At 43.2% G+C, this 26,850-nt stretch overlaps 1 protein-coding gene across 1 annotated transcript in view; it reads right to left on the reverse strand.

The window, feature by feature from the left end:
• Positions 1-1,430: 1,430 nt before the first annotated feature.
• The window catches only part of LOC127585614 (sacsin-like), a 30,242-nt gene continuing 4,822 nt past the window's right edge, over positions 1,431-26,850 (reverse strand). Inside the window, exons 4-9 of the mRNA XM_052043216.1 lie at positions 18,672-18,761; positions 13,309-13,396; positions 12,972-13,083; positions 11,075-11,221; positions 9,266-10,736; positions 1,431-2,198 (exon numbers count right to left, since the gene is read on the reverse strand). Of these exons, the coding sequence (XP_051899176.1) occupies positions 2,087-2,198; positions 9,266-10,736; positions 11,075-11,221; positions 12,972-13,083; positions 13,309-13,396; positions 18,672-18,761 (2,020 nt within the window). The 3' untranslated portion in view covers positions 1,431-2,086. The remainder of the gene's footprint in view (positions 2,199-9,265; positions 10,737-11,074; positions 11,222-12,971; positions 13,084-13,308; positions 13,397-18,671; positions 18,762-26,850) is intronic.

Here is a 26,850-nt window from a genome sequence, read left to right on the forward strand (position 1 = left end):
TAACTGAACATCTTAAGGGTTGAAAGCTCTTGCATCCCTTAGGTGTGAGTAGGGGTTGACAAGTTTGGGCAAGGCTAGATGGAAGCTTAAATTATAAAAGAAATGTTAATGGATTGAACAAATAGGCAAAAAAAAGCAAGTCAATTCTAAAGTGCAAAGTTATCCACATTGGCGCTAAATAGTATAGACCAGAGTGCTTTCTAAACGGTGAAAAGCTTTAAGGAGTGGAAGTCTACATGTATGTAATCATACCATTGTACAGGAAAAAAGGAGACCATAGGTTTTCAAGTCCATACCGGCTCTCAGCACTGAAATCTATCTAACCTGCTCTCCAAACAACCTTTTCCCCATAGCCCTGTACTTTTCTTCTCAAGTATTTGAAATCCATAATTTAAACTGTCATAACCACCCTGTCGTGCAAATTTCAGAAGTTAATACCCATTCAGTTAAAAGGTTTTTTCTCAACTATGTAAGTCATTATGGAGAAGTACAGAAAATGATTAAGAATGCTAATGGAATGATATCCTTTATACCTGGAGGACCAGACTGCAAAGGAATAGAAGTTATGCAACAGCTATGCAAAGTCCTGGTTAAACCACATCTCAAACAGCATTGCCTGTTCTGGGCACCATTCCTTCAAATGGATGCATTTGCCTTGGATGGCATGCAGCAAATATTTACACAAACTCCAAGGGTTACATTACAAGGAGCAGTTACATAAACTACCATTATATTCCCCAGAGTTTATGAAATTAATTGATGATTTCATTGAAGTTTTCTAGACATTGATAAGCTAGAAGAGGAACTATTTCAGCTAGTTGGAAATTATAGGGCATGGATTTAAAGTTAGAGCCAGGCCTTTTAGAAGTGAAGTTAGCTATCACCATAACATGAAGTTAGCATGCGCAGGGTGAAAGAAATTTAGAATTCTTCTGCTAATAACAACTTAACTAGGTCATTTGTTAATTTTAATTCTTAGATGGATTATTTATTTTTGACAACTAAAAGTTCTGAGGGATTTAGACTAATGGCAAGTATGTGAAGTTAGGTCAGATCAACCACAATCTCAATGACTGGTTTGGTGGGCTGAATGGCTGGCAGCTGGGATTATACAGATGTTACTTGACTGGGAAAAGAGCTAGAAACGGTCATAAAGAAACATTTGTTTATGCAGTGGCTGTTGTAATCTGGAACACACTGCCTGAAAAGGTGGTGGAAGCAATCTAATTAGTCTCAAAAGGGAATTGAATAAATAGCTGAAGAGAAAATAATTACAGGGCCACGGAGAAAAAAACAAGGATGCCGACAAATTGGATGAACCAACCAAAAAGCCAGCACAGACATAATAGGCTGAATGGCCTGCATCCTTACTGTATTATCCTACTATAATGCTTTCATTTTTTTAAACATTTTCATGTTATGATGTCTGATTATATTATAAAGGCTTACCTGCTCTCATTATACCACCAGACCACGTGCCTCATTTTGGGGTAAAGCAATCAAAACACACATTTTGCTGCATTGTAAATTCTGAACCACATTAAATGATTACATGCAAAAATGATGCCAAGAACTAGTATTAAAAAGGTAGTTATATATTGAAAGTTTAAAGTGGTTTTAATGCATTTTGGCTTATTCATGACATTGTTTTAAACATGGATATTTCAATAGATATGGCAAATAGTTTAAAAAAGTAGACCTTTGACTCTAAAACAATAAAGACATGATTTGCAATAACAATTATATATCAAACAAAAAAAAATTAAAATGCATCAATAACAATTATATATCAAACAAAAAAAGTTAAAATGCATCTTCAAGGACTCTCAAAGGCTGAATTTGATTTTTGGTACGAATGTAAACTGAACTGCTGCTTCTCCTTATAATAGCAGTTCAACCGTCCATCTTATACTTGGGCCATAAACAGGCTGATGATTAACTATTGCCAATATGATGCTATCATTGGAGACCAATGTCATCCCAATAGCTCAGATTTCTCTCCTTTTGTTTTCAACCCAAAATACAAAAATCTAAGCTATCATTATGCTGTCAAAGATTACTTGTCCATAAGTTTACTGATCAAAGCTCAAGCAGAAGCAAATATCTTACGACTGTAAGCAATCTTCTTTAGATGGTCCAGCAATGTATCACTAAGATCTTCTGGCAAAAATTTCTCCTCAAGTCCTGGAAGTAAAATCCTATAAACATAAAAAAAAGTGATTAGTTCATACACTTTAGCTCACAGGATCCATATGTCCAAAGATAAGTTAGCTCGTTTTTATAACCATATAAATCCTATATGTGATAGATGTCAATCGAATGTGGCTTCTTTGACACATATGTTTTGGTCCTGTCCTCTTCTGGAAAAATATTGGAAAGACATTTTTAACATTATTTCAAGCGTATTGAAGATTGATTTACAACCTCACCCTATCACTGCAATTTTTGGATTACCAAGGGTAGAGTCTGGCCATTTATCTGCTTCCACTAACCGTATGATTGCTTTTGTTACATTAATGGCCAAACGATCCATTTTGCTGAAATGGAAGGATCCAATACCCCCTACTACTTTTCAATGGTTTTCTCAAACTATATCATGTTTAAACTTGGAAAAAATTAGGAGTGGTACTGTTGATCCTTCGCTTAAATTTGAAGATATTTGGAGTCCATTTATTCAATATTTTCACATGATGTAGATCCCTTTCAATAACTTTCCAACTTAGAGGAACGGAGTTGACAACATAATATTGCTCTGTTTCTACTGAGAAATTTTAGCCCAGTCTTTTTTTTCTATTTTTTTGTTGTTTGTTTTTTTTTGAAATTTTTCTGTTTAGTTTAATTTATATTGTTTATAATTTTTCTTATTGATTTGGGTCTTTTTTTCTTTCTTTTTTTAAATTTATATAATAAATCTTTTTCTTTCTTTTATATTATATTCATTTACTAAGAGATCGTTGGATCGATTTTTTTATATTTTATTGTTCTTTATGATTATCTATGCCATGGTTGTTATCTTGATCTCTTTGCCTTACATGTATAAACATTGATGCTATATATCAATCTATATTAATTTGAAAACTAATTAAAAGATTGAAAAAGAAAGACATTTTAGCAATATGCCTATTACAACGAGGAGACAGAAATTATCAGAGTAATGTTTAATGAAGTAAGCTTTGTATTGGAATAAATGTGAACACAGCAGCTTGTAAAGGTAAAGTGCTTCAAGTTAACGAGGAAAATAACCAGGATTATGGAGCAATATGATAGTGTTTTAAACCACACATACTGCAAGAATACTTCTGGCTATGTTCTTTCTTACTCACTTTATTCCCTTTCCATTCCACCCAACAGCTGCTACTTTAATCATAAGGAAGATTTGCATTTTGAGAGCTTTCATGATCTCACGATGTCCCAAAGAGATTCAAAAGCAATTTAAATAGTCTCAACTTTTTGTTACCGTAATGTAAATATCATGCAGTTTTTACTTTATATTCAATACATCTTACTATGTTCAAAGCCCAACAATGCTCTCTCTATTGACAGCCACTGCTGCAGACTTTCCAACATGACTTATTGTTCAATCCCACATTGTACATCACATGTATTTGCTGGGCAACCTTGGTAGCACCAAATATTTTTAAAACAAGAAGTTGTTTCATTTCCTAGCCCTGCCACCAATTACTAATTCTGTGATAAAAACAGAAAATACTGGAAACACTCAGCAGATCAGGCAGCTGAGAGCTTCTAGCATTTTCTATTTTTATTTCGTATTTCCAGCATCTGCAGTTCTTTGATTGATCTTACTATTTAATTCACTATCACTTCTCTTCTAATAAGGCCAATCCTGAAGAATTTCTCCTCTTTTGATGCCACGTGACCTGCTCACTGTTTCCATCATTTTTTCTATTTCACATTTCCAGCATCTGCAGTCTTTTGGATTTTCAGTATTTTGTGATCCTTACAATTCCCAGCAAGTTCTTGAAACTAAAAGTGACTTCCTGCACATCTAACAGCATATGGGTATTCTCCGATTTCACTGATGGCATCTGATCATTTGCAGATTCATTCAAAGGCGTTCGAAGTTTATAAAATCATGAGAGGCAGAGATAAGATTGTCACAGTATTTTTCCCAGCGTAGTAGAGTCTTAGAAAACATAGGTTTAAGGCGTGAGGGGAAGAGGCAAGAGGGCCTGAGAAGCAAGTTTTTCACAGACAGGATGGTGGGTATATGGAAGAAGCTGTCAGAGGAAGTGGTAGAGGCGGGTACAATTACATCAGTTAATAGTCTTTTGGACAGGTACATCAGTGGGAAAGGTTTAGAGGGATATGGGCCAAATGCAAGCAAATGGAACTCGCTCAGGAAGACTCGCTAGTCTTGGTCAGCATGGATGAGTTGGGTCGAAAGGCCTGTTTCCATGCTGTATAATTTTATTACTCTATGTACTGAATACATTTTATGTTTTAGAAAAATTATTTTAAAATAAAGCTTGTTTATGGCCCACCATTCTGCTTATTAGTAAATTGTTCAATAGTGACAAACAATATTATTAGATAGATTGAATGAAATGTCTGCAGAAACATTACTAAATACAAGTTCTCTGCTTACATCGCATGCCTACAGTTCTAGATTCCACTTGCTCGTGGGAACTTCCTTAGCATAAAATTGGCTGTTGTGATCCCTATATTACATCAGTAGCCACCATTTAATTGTGTTTTAAATCTTTTCTGGGACATCATGAGTTGGGAAAAATGCTATAGAAATGCAAATCCCCTCCTGATTAAAGAAACAATATCAAATGGAATGGGAAAAAAGAGCGAGAACACAACAAAAAATATTCTTCTTGCAGTATGTGCAGTTGAATCCACTGTTAAATTGCTCCATAATCCTGGCTATTTTCTCAATCAACCCACAGCACTTTACTTTTTTTTTACATACATGAATTAGGAGCAGGAGTAGGTCACTTGATCCCTCAAGCCTGCTTCACCATTCAATAAGGTTATAGCTGAGAAACAAAGGACTGCAGATGCTGGAATCGAGATGAAAAAAACAAAATGCTGGAGGAACTCGGCAGGTCAGGCAGCATCCATGGAGAAAAGCAGACGGTCAATGTTTCGCGTCAGGACCCTTCTTCAGGACTGAAGATCGGAAAAGGGAAGCCCAATATATGGGGGGGAAGCAGAGCAGTGATAGGTGGACAAAAGAGGGGAGGCGGGGTGGGGACAAGGAGATGATAGGTAGATGCAGGTAAGAGATAAGGATAGGCAGATGTGGGGGAGAAGGGGAGAGCAGATCCACCAGGGGATGGGTCAAAGGTATGGAGGCAGGCAACATGGGGGGAGGGGAAGAGAGGAAAAGGAGAGAGAAAAAAAGGCAAGGAGAAAATAGAGACAGAGGCTGGGAAAGGGAAGAAAAGAAGAGGCAAGGTGGGGGGTGGGGGGTGTTTGGTTTACTTAAAGTGGGAGAGTTTGATGTTCATCCTGTTAGGCTGTAAGGTCCCAAGACAGAAAATGAGGTGTTGTTCCTTCAGTTTGTGTTTGGACTTCACCCGGCAGTGGAGGAGGCCGAGGACTGACAGATGAGTGATGAAGTGAGGGGGGAGATTATAGCTGATCTCACTGTAATCTCAATTCTAATTTCCTGTTCATGTCCTGGTAAACTTTCACCCTTATCTCCCACTGCCTTAATAGCATTCAAAAGTTCTGCTTCTATTCCCTATTAGGGAAGACTCACAACCCTCTAAAGTAAAAAAAAATCACTTCATCTTCCTTAAATGTCTACCCTTTATTTTTGAACAATGCCCCTAGTTCTAGATTCTCTCTATATCTACCCATAAGACATAGGAGCAGAATTAGGTCACTCGGCCCTTCAAGCCTACTCCACCATTTTTACCTCTCAACCCCTTTCTCCTGCCTTCTCCCCGTAACCTTTGAAGCCCTTACTACTCAAGAACTTATTAACCTCTGCTTTAAATATACCCAATGACTTGGTCTCCACAGCCATCTGTGGCAATAAATTCCACAGATTCACCACCTGCTGGTTAAAGAAATTCCTCCTCATCTCTGTTCTAAAGGGATGTCCTTCTATTCTGAGGCTGTGCCCTCTGGTCCTAGACCTACTACTGGACCAGAGGGCACAATCTTAGAATTAGAGGGTACAGTTTCAAAACAGAGATGAGGAAAAATTTCTTTAGCCAGAGGGTGGTGAATTTGTGGAACTCCTTGCCACGTACAGCAGTGGAGGCCAGATCAGTGGGGGCGTTCAAGGAGGAGATAGATATCTAAATAGTCAGGATATCAAGGGATATGGGGATAAGGCCGGAAATTGGGATTAGAATAGTTTTTTTCTTCTTTCCCCCATCCCCCATTTCTCATTTCTGTTTTCCCTTTCCTTGGAGCAGACTCGATGGGCTGAATGGCCTGCTTCTGCTCCCTTGTCTTGTGATCTTGTGAAACATCCTCTCCATGTCCACTCTATCCAGGCCTTTCAATATTCGGTAGGTTTCAATGAGATTCCCCCCCCCTCATCCTTCTAAACTCCAACGAGTACAGGCCCAGAACCATTAAACACTCCTCACATGTTAACCCTTTCATTCCGAGGATCATTCTTGTAAACCTCCTCTGGACCCTCTCCAATGCCAGCACATCTTTCCTTAGATATGGGGCCCAAAAACACTCACAATACTCTAAATGTGCTCTGACCAATGCCTTATAAAGCCTTGGCATTACATCCTTGCTTTTACATTCTAGTCCCCTTGAAATAAATGCTAACTTTGCACTTGCCTTCCTTACTACCAACTCAACCTGCAAGTTAACCTTTAGGGAATCCTGCACTAGGACTCCCAAGTCCCTTTGCACCTCTGACTTCTGAATTCACTCCCCGTTTAGAAAATAGTCTATGCCTTTATTCCTTCTACCAAAGTGCATCACCATACACTTCCCTACACTGTATTCCATCTGCCACTTCTTTGCCCATTCTCCCAACCTGTCCAAGTCCTTCTACAGACTCCCTATTTCCTCAGCACTACCTGCCCCTCTACCTATCTTTGTATCATCCGCAAACAGCCAAAAAGCCATCAATTCCGTCATCCAGATCATTAACATATAACATGAAAAATAGCAGACCCAACACCGACCCCTGTGGAACACCACTAGTCACTGGCAGCCAACCAGAAAAGGCCCCCTTTATTCCCACTCTGCCTTCTGCCAGTCAGCCAATTTTCTATCTATGCTAATACCTTGCCTGTAATACCATGGGCTCCTACCTTGTTTAGCAGCCTCATGTGCGGCACCTTGTCAAAGGCCTTCTGAAGGTCCAAGAAAACAATATCCACTGACTCTCCTTTGTCTATCCTGCCTGTTACTTCCTCAAAGAATTCCAAAAGGTTTGTCAAGCAAGACTTCCTCTTAAGAAAACCATGCTGACTTCGGCCTATTTTACCATGAGCTTCCAAGTACTCCGAAACCTCATCCTTAATAATGGACTCTAACATCTTACCAACCACTGAAGTCAGGATAACTGGCCTATAATTTCCTGTCTTTTGCTTCCCTCCCTTCTTAAAGAGTGGAGTGACATTAGTGATTTTCCAGTCCTCCAGAACCATTCCTGACTCTAGTGATTCTTAAAAGATCACTACTAATGCCTCCACAATTTCTTCAGCTACCTCATTCAGAACCCTGGGGTGTAGTCCATCCGGTCCAGGTGACTTACCTGCTTTCACACCTTTCAGTTTCCCAAGCAACTTCTCCTTAGTAATAGCGATTACACTCACTTCTGCCCCCTGACTCTCTCGAATTTCTAGCTTGTTGCTGGTGACTTCTACAGTGAAGACTGACGCAAAGTACTTATTCAGTTCGTCCGCCATTTCTTTGTTCCCCATTACTATCTCTCCAGCACCATTTTTCAGCGGTCCAAAGACCACTCTTGTCTCTCTTATACTCTTTATATATCTGAAAAAAATTGTTGGTATCCTCTTTTATATTATTGGCTAGCTTACCCTCATATTTCATTTTTTTCTCCCCTTATTGTTTTTTTAATTACCTTCTGTTGGTTTTTAAAAGCTTCCCAATCCTCTAGCTTCCCACTAATTTTTGCAATATTGTCTGCCCTCTCTTTTGCTTTTATGCTGGTTTTGTCAGCCACGGTTGCCTCAACCTCCCTTTAGAATGCCTCTTCTTTGGGATGAACTGATCCTGCGTCTTCCTAATTACTCCCAGAAACTCCTGCCATTGCTACTCTACCATCATCCCTGCTAGGGTCCCCTTCCAATCAGCTCTAGCCAGTTCCTCTCTCATGCCTCTGTAGTTACCTTTATTCAACTGTAATACCGATACATCTGATTTCAGCTTCTCCCTATCTAACTGCAGGATGAATTCTATCATATTTGATCACTGCCTCCTAAGGGTTCCTTTACTTTAAGCTCCCTAATCAGATCTGGTTCATTGCACAACACCAAATCCAGAATCCAAGTCCACCCTGTCAAGATCCCTCACATGCTTGTGTTTATTGCTGTTATTAGAATAACACAGCTCTGACAGGTCATCTTCAAAGCTTCACTAGCGGCCCTGATTTTCCTGCTTTTGACTTTGCTTTCCCTAACTAATTGGTACTGCCCTTGAAGGAAAAATGCAGAAATTCCCTAACATTTAAATAAAGGTCGTAAAAAAAACTTTTTTTTGAGGCTCATAAATCCTGATCTTGAAAAACATCACTTCCCAACAAATAAATGTTTCCTTCTCTAAAAGCAGAATAACTACATTCTTCAACATCACCCAAGGAGTTGTTCACAAAGAATAAGCATGGTGGCAAACATCAAAGATGAGCAGAATGCTGTCTTCTTTTGATATTTACTTGTATTTCTTTTCCAGTGTAAGACAATAAATAACAAAAGAGACTCTGGTCGATATTTCTCTTCTACTAAATTAAAAATTTGTCAACAAGATATTGAGCTAAATTATATTTTAAAAATAGGAATAACACAACTAATCCTGAGTGCAGCTATTGACATTCTTGTTCTTAAACTAGCTGTGCTACTCTGATGCTGTCTGTATGGAGTTTGCATGTTCTCCCTCTTACTACATGAGTTTCCCCCGAGTACAATGGTTTCCTCCCACCTCCCAAAGGCACGAGGGTTGGTTGATTAATTTGTCACTGAACATTGGTTCCAGTGTGTAGGTGAGTGGGAGAATCTGGGGGGAAAATAGGTTACAGGGAGAATTAGTGGGGAAATGGCCTAGTCATAAGGAAATATGAAAAGAAGTGGCTTACCTTGGAAATTTTGTTGAGTCGGTAAATACAGGCTCATCACATGAACTGATTTGGAACTTTACGAAGGATCCATTGGTGAGTGGCAGCAGTGGAAGGTTGTTGAGGGAACTGTATTGCTCATCACTTAAAACATACTCTAGAAGTAGTAATTTTTGTTCATATGGGAAAGTATACAAATCACAACGTTGAAGAATGTTTCGAAGGGATGCTGGAGTGATTACATTTAAGTCACTTTGATTTTCTAAAGCAAATTCCAAGGCCTTAAATACATGAACTGGGACTCTAACCAAAGGTTGAGCCTCTTTTATCAAAACATTCTCAATTGCCTGCTTCATATCAAGCTGATCATAGCACAGTAAGAAGATAGCTTTGCCAGCAGTTATCCAGTTATCTTCGTTGGCAGCCAAGCACAGAGTACTATGTTTCATCAAACATTTAATGGTTTCTTTAGATACCTTAACCCAACGCTCCTTATGATTCATTTTCTCAAGGTCTGGCCAGATTTGATACACTGATAAAGGTTTTAGCACTGAGGTTTTAGCCAGAGTAATAGCATCCAGAATGAGTTGGCAATATGCATAAGGAAGAATCTTCTCTATCAGGAGTTCATTCCACTGGGCTGCCTCATCATATCTTTGGTCTGATTCGATCCATTTGATATGTCTCCGGTTGTCTGAAAGTCCAAAGAAGGCATTTATATGGACTGGCAATCCTGTCTTATTGGCCTCGTTATTTGGAAGTGGTAGAAAGAAATGAAGACGCCCTTCAAAGTCTGTTCTTGTGCTAGTTTCTGACGTTTCTACTTTATTCAATGGAAAAGCCAGTCCAACACAAGGTGTATAGCTCAACTTCTCAGCCAAATCATCTAATTTACCCCATTCACCTGCAATGCCTGTGCAATTTGTTATTAACCAGTGATTGTGATGCTTTTCATTTACAAAGTATTGAGAAATAGCTCTGATACAGGTAGAAGTTTTAACCTTGGAGACCTGTTCTTGGCTTTGAACATTGAGGTTCCGATTAAAATTGGTAAAGTGTTCAGGCTGCAAAGCTGCTATTTTTGAAAGGACCTTCACATTTCCACTGGTGTCAATATGCTTAATTGAGACAGATGCAACATTTCTTAGAAACAAGAGATTCATATCTTCATCTGCTCTGAAGGAGTCAAAGAGATCAAAGATTTTATCTCTATCATACAAGCTAGCTAATATCTCTGAAGGTTCAGTTCTCAAAGGAAACCTAAACAATGTTCCTTTGAAATAATTCTCTTTCAATGCATTAGTCCATGTTGTTGTCCCAATCGCTTCCATGGCATATTTGAATGGTCTGAACTGATCTCTGGAGAGTTCGAGAACCTTTCTGTCCTCTGGGTCGTCAAGGGACCATATATATCCTGCTTCCTCTTCTCCAAACAGTTTTTCTTGTGGGTCAAGTATGCCAATATATTTTCCACTGAATATGCTTGGTACATCTTTAAAAAAAAATATTTTTAAGAGATCATAATGTCTCTTGTCTAAACTCAGTTGTCAATTTAACTTTCAATTCCCAAAAATAAACAGCACACAAATTTTAGATTTAACTAAAACAAATGGCTACCTTGAACATACCAGATCAATAAAGCAGCAAATAACAAAGTTGTTTGGCTCTTCAGCAAATGTAAATATAATTTTCTTGATGTTGTACTCAAAGGTATTGCACAGATAATATATTGAAATAGTTAATTTTTATAAAGAAAATATTCTAAATGGAACTTAGCTAGTTATATCACAATTTTATACTATTCGTTAAAGTTCAAAATAAATCTTGCACCTGTGATATGATAAATAGTATTGAATCCAAGGCCAAATTGGCCAACTTTGCTGGGATCATTACGTTTATTACTGATTCCTGTGGTTTGAATGCAATGCCAATCCTCTTCTGAGAACACTGAATCATTATACACAATGAGAGCTGGACCTAATGGAGGAAAACACAACATAAAGAAGGCAAATGTAACATTAGCTTATGCAGATGTTTTGGAAAAGCAATTCAACATACTCATTTGGGAAACTTTGTGGTTAAGTCACTGTACCAGTGATCCAGAGCCTGAATTAAAGATTCAGGGACATGAGTTCAAATTCCATCCCAGGAATTACAAAATTTAAATAGTTAATTAAATAATCTGGAATTAGCTGACCTCATTAATATTGACCATGAAACTAAGGTTTACCCAGAAAAAAATCCTCCTGATTCACTAATATCCTTCAGGAATGGAAATGTGCTGCCCTTATCAAGTTTGAGTGGACTGCACACTCTCAAAACAATGGCTGACTCTTAACTGAAATAGCCAAGATAGCCATTCAGCTATACCAAACAGCTAAGCCTAAATGCAAGAATAAAATGAGAGAGCTTCCCTGGAATCGATCCAGATAACAAATGCAATGACCACAGCACACTTAGCTTGATAAATTCTTCCTTGCAAACATCCAATGACTGGTAAAAATCAAAAACTTGAAATGTTGGAAATCTGAAATAAGAACAGAAAACACTGGAATCACTCATTAACCCATCTTCTGGATGACCTCTACTACTTATTCCCAGGCAGCCCTGGCCTCAGACTATCATAGACTTTCCCTTTTGTCATAACAATCCCTACCTGACCTCCTCTGCAACTCAAACCTAACTTGTTTTCTCTCCTTTGACCTGAACCATTAACTGTTTCTCTTTCCAACATTTTCTGTTTTTATTATCCAAGGACTGGTAGCTTAACTAGAGTACTGACCCTCACACCAGCCAAGCAAAAGTCTGAGATTCATAGTCGCAGGAACATACTTATTAACCAATGTCTCAGACAACGTCCCTGTACACATCTTGTCCCATGGCCAAGGAATTCCCAGAGGTAGCGGATCAATGGAATGCAGTCATTATGGGGTCAACAACTTTGATTCTAGAATACATCAAGGCTCAGGGCATCAGGCAAATGCTGACATGAAAACATACTGCTAATTACCATCTACATCCTGCCATAGCTAATGAAACAATACTCCTCACTATTGAACAATAATGGAAGAAATGACAGGAGCAACAAGGGAACTGAATGTAGGGTACTTCAACATCCATCAAAGTGAATAGCTTTTCCCCACACCATTAATCAAGCATGCAAAGGCCAGAAGAGTACAGCTATCAAATTAGGTTTATGACAGGAACTTACAACATTGAAGACCATTCAGCCTATTGAGTCTTTTCCAGCTAATTCAACAAATAACAGAATGTTGCTAGTGCTATTAATGGCATTCTATTCTTACATCTATTGGAAGAAGATTATTTTCGTACTGCTGTGAGAATAATCTGACACAGTTAAGAAACATGATTTTGGGGAATGTAGATATTTTGCCTCCAGCTACACTCGAGGAGATTCCAGCATAGACAATAAGGATAAGAGTTGTGAAATTCCAAGCTGTTGGGCTTTCTTACTAAGAACGCAATAGCAAAGTGACTGATTAATTGGGTCTATTAAATCAAGGAAAAATACTGCAGAATGAAAAGGAGAAGTGCAACAGGATGGATTAGAAATCTACCAAAATGAACATGCTACTCAACATGTGGGTTGGACCATACCTTTTAAACATTATTTGGTTTGAACATCAGTTATCTTGAGAAAAATTTCAAAATCCGCTTTAGAATATTTCTTGTTTTTTTATTAATTTAACCTCTGGAATTCACATACCTTGAAACTTTTTAAGATCCTTCATAAACAAAGATGTGGACCCATAAGTTCTTTCGTCAAATATAAACACCACCTCATTGGCTTCTGCATCATCTGCATTTTGAAGTAATTCCTCAGAAATAAATTAAAAATAATAACATTAACTGCGTGGATAAGCAATCCCATCCCTTCAATGCTCCAGTCGATTGTCTCCAATTAATTAATGATGTTTAATTACAGTAATGACAATGAGACATGAGAATCATGGTTCAAGGCAACAGTCACATGTGAAAGATGAATGTTTTATGAATTGTTAATAGTATATTACTGGACAGAATAAAATATGAAGAGCATTTACCTTAAGAATCTGGCCTCCATCAGGGTATCGACGTAGTATCTCTTTCAGATAATCAATAAATGGTGGAGCAGTTGCACCAAATTTCTTCCTATATTAATAAAAAGTAATTTATGACTTGAACCTTAATCCCATATGAATATTGTATCATGGCTTCTTTCTATTTTTGCTGCATCCGATTATTTTCTTTTACCTCAGAGGCTGCTCAGTATAAAAACAAACAAAATATTGGTTGTAAGCAGTGCAGTCTTGACTTTGGCATTCGTGTGCTGGGCTCTGTCATCACTCAGGCTAAGCGTGTTCAAGGAACCTCCCTGTTAGTGGTCTGCCACATTCAAAATTAGATGTAGCAGGCTTATGGAGCTTTAATTTGATCTGTTAGTTGTGTTTGCTTTTTGGCATACATATGGTCCTGCTTTGTAATTTTAGCAGCATCTCATTTTCTAGATGCATCCAGTGCAGCTCCAGGCATGCTCTTTTACCTTCCCAATTGAACCAGAGTTGCTCACCTGGACCAATGGAAATAATGATAGGTAGTGATATGGACCACAAAGTTATAACTTATGTGGAATACAATTCTATTGCTCTTGATGACCCTCACTGACGCTGAGTTTTGAGATGCTAAACATGTTCTGAATCTATCCAATTTAGTATGATGGTGGCACCATATAACAAATGGAAAAAATTCTGAGGGATGGGCTTAATCTACACTTAGAAAGGCAGGGATTAATGGTTTTGTTAGAGGGCTGTAATATGCCATATTAAAAGATGAGATTCTATTCTTTGAGCTTACATTGAGCTTTTCAATGTAAAAATTTTCGATGTGTATAACAGACAGGCCAAAGTAGAAATGGGATGGTGAAATTAAAGTGAGGGGGAACTATAGCTTAGGGTTGCCCTTGAGGACTGAATGAAGGTGTTCTGCAAAATGCTCACCAAATTTGTGTTTGGATTCCACAATGTAGAGAAGATTGCACTGTAAGCACTGATCCTATACATTAAATTGGAAGAGGTAGTGCTCATGATGTGGTGTCTTCCGCAATGGAGACACCACACACATTTAAGCCTCATTAAAATTTTTCCTACCTCAGCTAATCTCTTCCCTTTTACTAAAGTATAGAATCATAAAATCGATGAGATACACAATAGGCATTTCAGCCCACTGAGTCTGCGTCAAGCACCCATTTACACTAATCCCATTTTTAAAAATTTTCCCTACAATCTTTATATTTCTTGCCGTTTTACTCTCATATTATGTTATTCCCTCTTTACAACATTTTTTATCATCTTTTGCTCATCTTTAATTCTAAACCAAGATATTATTTTCAACAACTTTGTCACCTTCTGCGTGATCTAATATGGTCCATGATTAACCTTGATCATTCAATTTTCTAAAGCACTTTTCCTGATTCTAATCAATCTACCGTAATTCATAAAAAACAGAAATTGAAAGGAATAGTGGAATTAAGGAAACTGGAAATACCTAAGTAGAGAAATAGGACCAGGCCCTTAAGTTTAAATAACTGAAAACTGCCTGGAAAATGATGCAAGGATATAGAGGCAAATTTCTGAGATTAAAATGTGAACCTAACTTTTTTGAGAAATATGGGCTACTTGCTACTTGAGGTTTGGCCAGCAAACAAACACGTCCAGCACTGTTCTCAAAATCAGGGTCAGCCACACTCTCAGAAACCTTATCTCAGGATTCCTAGAAGCTTCTAAACTCAGGTATGCCACAAATGATACTATACTGCTCACTGCTGCATCATCAAGAACAGTCCAGTGGCAAAGTGGGGAACTTCCCATTTTTTGCTAAACTCTACATTTGCATGTACAAATGGAAGGGGTTCTTGTTCAAGGCTTCCAAATGAGCAGTCGTTTATAGAGGGAACACATGCCTCTCTTCCATTTGCCTTCCATGAGTGTCTCGTCATTTGTCAGATACCTTTATCCAGTTTTTGAACTTAATTCCGATCTGATAACATGGAACAACTTCTGTTTCTGCAGGAGTTCATGTGGCAACTTTGAGGGCGAGCCTGATGAAACCACACAAGGATGTGGTGACTAGGAACTGAGTTTGGATCAGTGTGCTTAAAGAAAGTTTGACAGAGGGTTGTGCAGTACCCTTCCTATGACTACTGGAGATACATATGTGACAGTACTCATGAGTCAGACCAATGTGATTGTAGGTGTCCCCAGAAACAAATTTTGGTGTCACCAGAAACACTACTGTCAACATCATTTGAGTGAAATGAATTTGTCAGAAGCACAGTGCCGCTGTTAGTAGAACTGCTGCCTCACTACCCCAGCAATCTAGGTTCAATCCTGACCTCTGGAGCTGTCTGTGTGGAGTTTGCACATTTTCCCTGTGACTGTGTGGTTTATTCTCCGGTTTCCTCCTACATTCCAAAGTTGCGCAGGTCGGTAGGTTAATTAACCATAGTAAATTGTCCTGAGTGTGTTGGCAAGTGGTAGAATCTTGGAGGTGGGGGCAGGGGGTAGTTTAGGGGAATGTGGGGAGAATAAAGTGGGATTAGAGTAATTGGTGCTTTATGATTGGCATGGACACAGTGACATAAGGGGCCTGTTTCCATGTTGTATGACTATGAAAGCAAGTAAACAAAATTCCACACCAAAATGTCCATACCTTATTAATGTTTGGCATAAAGCCCTACCTAAACTGTGATGTAGATTATGCAATATTAGGCCTAGCTTGCAGTCTTTTGGCCTGGGTCATTAGTGCAGAGTGCCACCCTGCTCAAACACATGCACTGACTCTCTCTGTTCAAGGTGTTTGGAAGAGAGGACAGAGAAGTGGAGAAACTTTAGTGGCAGCAGAATTTGGTGGAGGTCAAGGTGCAAGGAGGAAAGAGACACAGGGCAAATGGTTTTGTCTGTGAGGTCTTGTGAAGTCAGCCTGCTCTGATGGTGAGGGGCAGTTGGCAAGCCACGGTAGCTGCTCTAGGGTTTAGAACAGGCCAACTGTTGTTGCCATTCACCCAGCCTAGATACCAGAGGGAGTAAAGTCACACCAAGCCCACCAAATACACCTCCCAACCCCCCTAACCTATCCACTTCAAACTTCCAGGCCATAAGGAATGATCATTACTCCACACTCCCTAGTCTTTGCTGGAAAATGAAGGATGACATTTGGGTACCCAGTTCTCAACAGAAACCTCACAATCCATTATTAACATGTATAAATTGTTATTAAAAAGTGTTTATATAATTTAAGCTATTTTCTCCCCAGAAATAAATATGCCAAACAACTTTCGTCATTACCAATGAAATTTCAGTACTACTAAAAATAAACTGCTGAAAGATCTCATTAGGTCATCTGCATCTGTGTGGCAAAGAGATGGTTGACATTTCAGATTGAGACCCTGCATCAGGACTGAGAGTGTAGAAGAAAGCAAGCCAGCATATAGAAGTGAGGGGAAGGGTTAAGACAAAGGCTGGTAGATGATAGATGGAACCATATGAAGGGGGGATGATGGGCAGATGGAACCAGGAGGGGAAGGGGAGAAGAAAACCAGTTGGGTCGGTATGTTGGTAATGGGAAATGGAATGAGGTGGGGGAGTGTGATGAGTCTAGGTAACGAGGGCGGGAGGGATTTAAAAAGGTGAACAAAGTGAGAGAGACCCTGGGTGGACTGGTGGGAGTGGGAAAGGAACACGGGGTGTGGGGGGTGTGGGAGGGAGGGAGAGTGAGTTACCTGAAAATGGAAAATCCTATGTTCCTAACATTAGGCTAGCCAAGTGGAATACAAGGTGTCGTTCTTCTTCTTTGTGTTTAGCTTCACCATGGCAATAGAGAAGCCAAGGATGGCAGGCTGATGTTAGAGTAGGAATGGTTGCAAAGCAGAAACATAAGAAATCACATGCAACCAAAAGCTCAAGGTGGTCATTTTGCAGAACACCTGAACTCTATCCATAACAATTGCCTAGTCTATGCTTGGTCTTGCCAATGTAGAGGCGGCCACATTGCGAGCATCAAGTGCAATAGACCAGGTTGGAAGAGGTGCACATGAATCTGAAAGGACTACTTAAGTCACTAGATGGGAGGGGGGAGGTGTAGGGACAAGTGCTGCACCTCCTACAGTTACAGGGGAAAGTGCCAGGGACAGCAAGGGATTGGTTGGATGGCATGAGCTAACCAGGAGGTCCCTGAGGAAAGCAGAAAGGGGAGGGGATGGAGAGTGGAAGCTGTGGCTGGTGGGTGGGATCTTATTAGAGCTGGCGGTTTGAAGTTTGATATGCTGGATGCTGATGCTAGTAGGGCAAAAGGTGAGGAGCAGGGGAACTCTTATCTCTGTTCTGTCTGGGAAGAGGGGTGGGGGGGGGGGTTGAGAGGAGACATGCGGGAAACAAAGAAATGCATGCGAGGGCTCCATCAACTATGGCAGAAGGAGAGCCATGTTTCCTGAAGGAAGAAGATATTTAGAAAGTCCTAGAGTGCAAATCCTCATCTTGAGAACAGATGCAATGGAGATGGAGAAATTGAGAGGACAGGATGGCATCTTTACAGGAGACAAGGTGGAAGGAGGTGTAGTCAAGGTAGCTGTGGGAGTCTTAGGCTTATGATGGATTTTGCTGTATAGTTGATCTCTTGAGACAGAGAGATCCAGAAAACAGAAGTGTCAGAAATAGTCCAGGTGAATTTGAAGGCAGGATGGAAATTGGTGGCAAAGGTAGTAAAATTTTCCTACTTTCCACCTGTTTTGTTTGCCTTGTCCTCAACTTAGCTGCATCTTTTTGAACTTCATCCTACAATTTAGGTATGGCCTTAGACTGGCGTTAATTCAATAGAAAAGATACACAAAAATGGTTAACACCACACTAATATGTTTTCATCTGTGCAATCCAGTTTTTTGGGCATTGTGCTGAAGAATTTCTAGGCCCAAAGTTAAAATAGATACAAGAAAGAGCAGATGAACCCAAATATGTGCCAGGAATTATCTTCTATGCTAATTAGTAAAGCTAGAAATAGAGTGCATTGAGAAAGAACGACATCAAAATAAAGGAGTAGCATGCCCAGCAGAATAAACCTTATTCCTTGCATAGTTGAATTTTCTTCTGTCCTAATGTACAATATATAAAGACCAGAAGAATTGATCCAATTAGTCTGATTAGACTTGTTAGTTACAAAGGTTAAATCCAAATAGGGCTGTGTAAAGAAATGTGAATCAAAGTTTCAAAAATATCAGAAATTTGACTGGCAATTTATTAGTCTTTTACACAACAACTGTTTATTGTTCCAAGTTTATCCCTGAACATTAGCCAAGTTAGTTAGTCTGATTTTCCACTGAACAAATACATGAAACCTTCTCAATATAATTGTTGCTTCCACATATTCTTCATTATACCTGATATTTTTGTTACTGCTGTTGATGCTGCCACCAGCCCGACTTTCATGATGCAGCAAGGAAGCCATCATAAGAGATGCTGCTGTATACCTTCATGGAAGTAAAAAACATTCATCACTTGTGACTGTGGAATATCAAGAAACTTGAGCCATCAACATATTTTAATTTTCCTAGATGCACATTTTCAATAGCTAGTAAAGAATATGCATTAAGAATTCCTAAAGAATTTTCTTTACCACTATTTACCAATAGTGGTAAAGAAAATGCTCTTGTATGTACTTTGTTGGCTATAAAATGCTCAACTGCCCTTAAATGATGAAAGCCACTGAAGGACTGCTTTCCTTCTTTTTTATGGATTGTTCTATCCAGATTGCTTATTATCTGAAAGAGAGCTATCTACATGTATCTTTAGCCTACGTCCTGCAGTGGAACAACCTTAAGACCTTCAAAAGTGCACAGTGGCACAGCTAGTAGAGTTGCTGCCTCACAGCACCAGAGACCCAAGTTTAACCCTGGCCCCCAGGGCTGTCTCTGTGGAGTCTACAGTGGAACAACCTTAAGACCTTCAAAAGTGCACAGTGGCACAGCTAGTAGAGTTGCTGCCTCACAGCACAGAGACCCAAGTTTAACCCTGGCCTCCAGGGCTGTCTCTGTGGAGTCTACATTCTCTGTGTGACCATTTGCGTTTCCTCTAGGTGCTCCAATTTCCTCCCACATCCCAAAGAAGTGCAGATCAGTAGGTTAAATGAACACTGCAGGTTGCTCCCAGTGTGGAAGTAAATGGTAAAATCTGTGGGGAGTTGATAGAATGTAGGAAGACTGGGAATAATGCAGGATTAGTGTAAATGGGTAGTTGATGGTCAGCATGAACATGGTGATCTGAAGGGCCTGTTTCTGTGCAACATCTATTTATGACTCTAAAACCTGGTCACCTACCTCACACATACCCATACAAACACTAGTGAATTTTCAGTGTTGTATTTAATCCAGAATTCCTGAAGATCAGATCAAAAGAAAACCTATCAATTATTAGTAATTAAAAAGTATAACTTTTGGGATTGCCATGTCTGCACATGCACAATTAGTAAGCAATAAGCCAGCTCTTGATGGGAAGGTGTTCAGTGAGAAAACTTGACTATATAAGTTTTGCTATATATATAAAAATCACATAAGTATTTGCATCAGAAGTTACAGTAAATAAAATAATTGTCAGATTTAGAGCTATGTCTAGAACATACAAACACAAATAAGTAACTCAGTGTACATCTAAATTACATTAAATTAATTAGTATGCTCAGCTTAAGTATTAAATTTAAAATATATAAAATTTATATAGCTACCATAAAACATGAGCAAAGCAAAACACATATTACATTCTGGTATACAACTTCAGCTCGTGGTCAGAAATGCCTTTTCCTGATCCTCCAGGCTACTTATTGTGTATATAAATCTGGAGTCTGTACTGTGGTTAACAACAGTTTCCCACTTCAGCCGCACAGATTGCATGTTGATTAGGCTGCTCTTTTTTTTAAAAGGAACTTACGAAATTTCAACAAATGCTTTGTGACCTTGACTGCACTACAGAGCAGAATTGGGACTGTTCACAAGTTCCATCCAAAATTTCCCAGGCGACATTGACATGCAGTAAAACTCTGATAACGTGCTATCCAATTATTCGGAAATCCTGATGGTTTGGCATCTGGTTCACTGGGTGATCTTTCCTGCACTCCTTAAACTCAATGGGGCCCCATTCCACACTCTTAAAAACTGACCAGGGCCTAGTTTCCAGTACTCCTTTAAACACTGGGGCCATCTTCCCATGCTCCTTTTATACTCACTGGGTCCCATTCCCATGCTCCTTTTAAACTCATCGGGGCCCCATTCCCTGCATTCTCTTTAAACATACCTGGTTCACTGAAAAAGTTATTATACTCCTGTGTGATATTAAATAAAAGGCGACTCAAAAGTGGGTTCAGGTATTAGTAGGAGTTATTAGCCAATAATCTGAAAAATCTGCCAATCCAGCACAACTGAAGTCCAGAGGGTGCTGGATTATCAGAGTCTTACTGTAATTAAAAAATAGGGTTCCCCTTTAACTTTGAAAACCATTAAGTATCTGAATTGCCACAATTTGCCTTTCAACACTTTCACCCACCCTCGGCAAGAGATTCCCACATCCTCCCCTCACTCACTATCCCACTGCACCCCATCCACACATACCCATCTAACCCCAAATCATTCATCATTCCATTCCAGCCACAATGACAGCACTCTAAACCACCTTTCACTAGATCACTCACTTACCATGACACACCATCCTTTCACCCACCCTCCCTCCCTTCATTAACTGCCCGAGGCAAAGATAACCACAGTAGTTCCAACCCTTCTGTCACTCACCCCTCTCCAGTGATTACACTCCAGCTTCAACCAAACCAACCCTCGCCTTTTCCACCTTTGAGTTCCCACAATAGCAATCAGAACCCACCATCCTAAGCCACCCAACTTGATCTCCACCCATCACCCCTCCCCTTCTCATTTTGCCTTACTCATCACTCACCCCATCCATTCTCACCTCATTTTACCAGCCATCGCTGCACCCACTCCCATCCACCCTCAAACCACCCTCCCATCCACCCTCACCCCACCCAAACATCCCTCCCATCCACCAACTTCCCACCCGCCCCATCCACCCACCCCAACCCTCTTATCTGGCCCATCCATCCTCACCCCACCCTCTGACCTAGCCCATCCACCCTCACCCCACCCTCTGACCTAGCCCATCCACCCTCACCCCACCCTCTGACCTAGCCCATCCACCCTCCATCTGACCTGTGCTCAGCACATTCACCTCAGCTACCTCATCTTACCCATCCAGTTTACCCTCAACCCATCCACTACCCAAATCCCTCAGCCACCCTCACCTCACATAGAAATGTAGAAAATGGGAGCAGGGAGTAGACCATTTGGCCCTGCTCCACTATTCAACATGGTTGCAGCTGATCATCCACTTTGGTTTACTGTTCCCACCTTCTCCCCATATTCATAGAGTCAGACAGCGTATAAGCACCCTTTGGCCCACCAGATCCAGGCCAACCATCGACTACCCATCCACACTAATCCCACTTACCAGCTTTGGACTGCAGCCTCCTTTCCCTTGGCAAATGCTCATCTAGATACCTCTTAAATATCACTTCCACCACCCTTCAGGCAGTGCATGCCAAATTGGGTGAAAAAAATCTTCCTCGGATTGTCTCCTAATCTCTTACCCTTTTCCCTAAACACAGGTCCTCTAATTTTTGACATCTCTGCTATAGAGAAAAGTTTCCTATGTCTACCTTGCTTATGCCTCTCATTATTTTGTATATGCTATCAGGTCTCCCCTCATCTTCTCTGCTCCAAGCAAAACAAACTCAGCCGATGCAATCTCTCCTCATAACTGAAACACACTATCCCAGGCAACATCCCAGTGAACCTCCTCTGTAACCTCTCCAATGCAATCACATCATTCCTATATCATGGTGACCAGAACTGCACACTGTACGCCAGCCTAACCAAAGTTTCATAGCACTGTATATAACCTCCCTGCTTTTATATATTTAAATATTCTGCTATTTCTTTGTTCCCAATTATAATTTGCCTCATTTTTAATTGTAGGGGATCTACATGTGGTTTCACTAACCTTATTCTCTTCACATATTATTGAAGATCTTATAATCATTTTTTTTTAATGTTCCCTGCAAACTTACTCTCATACTCTAGTTCCCCCTCTTTATCAATTTTGTTGTTCTCCTTTGCTGAATTCGAAACTGCTCCTAATTCTCAGGTCTTTTTTTTCCTGGCAATTTTATATGCCTTCTTTTTGGATTTAATACTATCCCCAATCTCCTTCAGAAGCCACGGTTGAGTCTTCTTTCCTGAATTATTTTGTGCCAGACATGAATGAACAATTATTTTAGTTCATGCACACATTTCATAAATTTTGTCCATCGTCGACCCATTTAGTAAAGTTCCCCAGTCATAGGCAATTCGTGCCTCAAACTCTTGTAGTTCCCTTTGTCTGGATTCAGGAAGCTAGTCTCTGATTCTGCTATTTCACTCTCCATCTTAAGGACCACATTCAACAAGATTGTTAATTATTCCTTTTATTATTGCACTATGCCCAGTCTAGGATTGTCTCTTCCCTAGTATGATCCTCAACTGTATTGGTCTAAAAAAACAACATTGCATACATACTTCAGGAATTCCTTCTTCACAGTACTATTGCTAATTAACTTGCTTCAGGAAGGCTAACAGTATCATCAAGGATGCATGCCACCCTGGCCATTCCCTTTTCTCTCTTCTATTTTCTAGGAGAAGGTACAGGAACTTGAAAACCCAGATGACCGGACTCAATGGCTTCTTCTCCACTGCTATCAGACTTCTGAACCAATAAACTCTTTTACATCTCCTTCCCAGTGGGGCTGCCACATTCCCAAACTCTTAATTCCACCTCTCTTGATTATTCCATTGTTATCACTTTAGCATTTCTTTTTGCACTACAAGATTGCATTACTACGTTTGCACCATTCTGTTTTTGCACTCGTCACTGTATTTATTGTTGTATTTATTAATATCATGTATATTGTTTACTCTGTGGGCTTCACATGAGCTAGGAATTTCATTGCACCCTGTTGTATATATGACAATAAACTACTCTGAATCTGAATTTTGTTTGACCAATAAGTCAATTGAAGTTACCCATGATTACAATTGTACTCTCCTTGCACGAGTTTCTAATTTCCTATTTAATTCCATTATTTATGTCACCACTACTTGTCAGGGATCTACAATCCCCCCCGATGTTTTCTGCCCCTTGGTGTTCTTTAGCTTCACCCATACTGATTGCACATCATGATCTTCCGAGCCAATATCTATCCTCACCGTAACATTGATTTCCATCTTTACTCATAACACTATCCCACATCTTCTCCCTTTTTGCCCCTCCTTTCTAAACTTTGAATAATCCCTATGTTTACTTCCAACGTTTGATCGTCCTTGGCCATATCTCTGTAATAGCAACAATATCATAACTGTGTGCACCATTAATTCATCTAGTTTGTGAAGGCTCCATGCATTAAGGTGCAATTCCTTTAGCCTTCTCTTTTTAACATTAGCCGTCTTGGGTTTTTATTTGCACAAAGGCTCAATTTGCTATTACCCTATTTTCTCTGCCTTCCACTTTGCTTTTCCTATTCTGTCTTTCATTTGACTCCTCACTAATCTGTTCCCCTCCATTGCCATTCTAATTTAAACACTCCTGGACCACAAACACCCCTACCCTTCAGGGCAGTGATCCTGGCCACGCCCAGGTGTAACCTGTCCACCATACCTGACCCCACATGGTCCCATACACCCTCAACCTCACCCATCCCATCTGACCTGATCTTGCCCCATCACATCCCACCCAACTTCACCTCTTCCACCTGCCCAACCCTGACCTTGCCCTGCCCACCAACATTCATCTTGCTTTACCCACCCCCTCACCTCACTCACCCCATGCCATCCACCGTCACTCACTTTGCCTTGCTCACCCCATCCTCACCTTATCCAACCACTCTGCCCATCCTCATCTCCTATCTCATTTATTCACCCTCCCCGCTCCCTAAGCACCCACCTTCACTCCATTCCCCCTTCCCCCGATTGATCCCCCATTAATCGGGCTCCCTGCTCCTTTAGCGCCGAGGAGCTGCGGTTTCTCGGGGTTTTACCTTTTCCCGGGGTTCATGGCCACCCGGCACCTCCCGGAGCGGCGACCGTTCGGCGCGGGGCGAGCGCGCGCGGCCGCCGTTAGCGTTTGAATGGGCGCGCGGCCGCCGTTAGCGTTTGAATGGGCGCGCGCCGCGCGAGAGCGAGTCCGAGGAGGGAGGAGGAGGGAGGAGGGGAGAGGAGGGAGGAGGGGAGAGGAGGGGAGAGGAGGGGAGGGGAGGGGAGGGGAGGGGGGGAGGGGATGGAGGGGAGGGATGGAGGGGGGGGAGGGGAGGGAGGGGAGGAGAGGGGAGGGAGGGGAGGAGAGGGGAGGGAGGGGAGGAGAGGGGAGGGGGGGAGGAGAGGGGAGGGGGGGAGGGGAGGAGAGGGGAGGGGGGAGGGGAGGAGAGGGGGGGAGGAGAGGGGGGGAGAGGGGGGGAGGGGAGGGGGGGGAGGGGGGGAGGGGAGGGGGGGAGGGGGGGAGGGGAGGGGGGGAGGGGGGGAGGGAGGGAGGGGGAGGGGAGGGAGGGGGAGGGGAGGGGAGGGGAGGGGAGGGAGGGGGAGGGGAGGGGAGGGGAGGGAGGGGGAGGAGAGGGGGGGAGGGGAGGGGGGGAGGGAGGGAGGGGGAGGAGAGGGGGGGGAGGGGAGGGGGGGAGGGGGGGAGGGGAGGGGGGGGAGGGGGGGAGGGGAGGGGGGGAGGGTGAGGGGAGGGAGGGTGAGGAGGGTGAGGGGAGGGAGGGTGAGGGGAGGGTGAGGGGAGGGAGGGGGAGGAGGGTGAGGGGAGGGAGGGGGAGGGGGGGAGGGGGAGGGAGGGGGGGAGGGGGAGGAGGGGAGGGGGGAGGGGGGGAGGGGGAGGGAGGGGGAGGGGGGGAGGGGGAGGGGGGGAGGGGGAGGGAGGGGGAGGGGGGGAGGGGGAGGAGAGGGGAGGGAGGGGAGGGGAGGAGGAGAGGGGAGGGAGGGGAGGTGGGAGGAGAGTGGAGGGAGGGAGGGGGAGGAGGAGAGGGGAGGGGAAGGAGGAGAGGGGGAGGAGGGGAGGGGAGGAGGAGAGGGGAGGGGGAGGAGGGGAGGGGGAGGAGGGGAGGGGGAGGAGGGGAGGGAGGGGAGGGGGAGGAGAGGGGAGGGAGAGGGGAGGGAGGGGAGGGAGGGGAGGGAGAGGGGAGGGAGGGGAGGAGAGGAGAGGGGAGGGAGAGGAGAGGGGAGGGAGAGGAGAGGGCAGGGAGAGGAGAGGGCAGGGAGGGGAGGGATGGAGGGGAGGGAGGGGAGGGGATGGAGGGGAGGGAGGGGAGGGGAGGGAGGGGAGGGATGGAGGGGAGGGAGGGGAGGGAGGGGAGGGAGGGGAGGCGGGAGGGGAGGGGGGGAGGGGAGGGGGGAGGGTGGGGGGGAGGGAGGAGGAGAGGGAGGGTGGGGGAGGGAGGAGGAGAGGGGAGGGAGGGGAGGGGGAGGAGGGGAGGGGAGGAGGGGAGGGGGAAGAGGGGAGGGGGAAGAGGGGAGGGGGAAGAGGGGAGGGGGAGGAGGGGAGGGAGGGGAGGAGGAGAGGGGAGGGGAGGAGGAGAGGGGAGGGAGGGGAAGGGGAGGAGAGGGGAGGGAGGGGAGGGGAGGGATGGGAGGGGGAGGAGAGGGGAGGGATGGGAGGGGGAGGAGAGGGGAGGGATGGGAGGGGGAGGAGAGGGGAGGGAGGGGAGGGGAGGAGAGGGGAGGGAGAGGGGAGGGAGGGCAGGGGGAGGCGAGGGGAGGGAGGGGAGGGGGAGGAGAGGGGAGGGAGGAGAGGGGAGGGAGGAGAGGGGAGGGAGGGGGAGGAGAGGGGAGGGAGGGGAGGCGAGGGGAGGGAGGGGAGGGGGAGGAGAGGGAGGGAGGAGAGGTGAGGGGAGGGGAGGGGAAAGGGAGAGAGGGGAGGGGGGAGGAGAGGGGAGGGGGAGGAGAGGGGAGGGAGGGGAGGGGGAGGAGAGGGGACGGAGGGGAGGGGGAGGGGAGGAGAGGGGAGGGAGGGGAGGAGGGGGAGGGAAGGGAGGGGAGGAGGGGGAGGGGGAGGAGGGGAGGGAAGGGAGGGGGAGGAGGGAGGGGAGGGGGAGGAGGGGACGGGGGAGGGGAGGGGAGGGGGGGAGAAGGGAGGGAGGGGAGGGGGGGAGAAGGGAGGGAGGGGGAGGGGGGGAGAAGGGAGGGAGGGGAGGGGGGAGAGGGAGGGGAGGGGGGAGGGAGGGGAGGGGGGAGAGGGAGGTGGAGGGGAGGGAGGGGAGGGGGAGGGGGGAGGAGAGGGGGGAGGGAAGGTGGGGGGAGAAGGGAGGAGGGAGGGAGGGGGAGGGGGGAGAGGAGGGGAGGGGGGAGAGGAGGGGAGGGGGGAGAGGAGGGGAGGGGGAGAGGAGGGGAGGGGGAGAGGTGGGGGAGGCGGAGGGAGTAGGAGGGAAGAGGAGGGAGGGAGTGGGAGGGAGGGGAGGAGGGAGAGGGGGGGAGGGAGGGA

Source organism: Pristis pectinata, chromosome 33, assembly GCF_009764475.1.
Source record: "Pristis pectinata isolate sPriPec2 chromosome 33, sPriPec2.1.pri, whole genome shotgun sequence".
Classification (NCBI taxonomy): Eukaryota; Metazoa; Chordata; class Chondrichthyes; order Rhinopristiformes; family Pristidae; genus Pristis; species Pristis pectinata.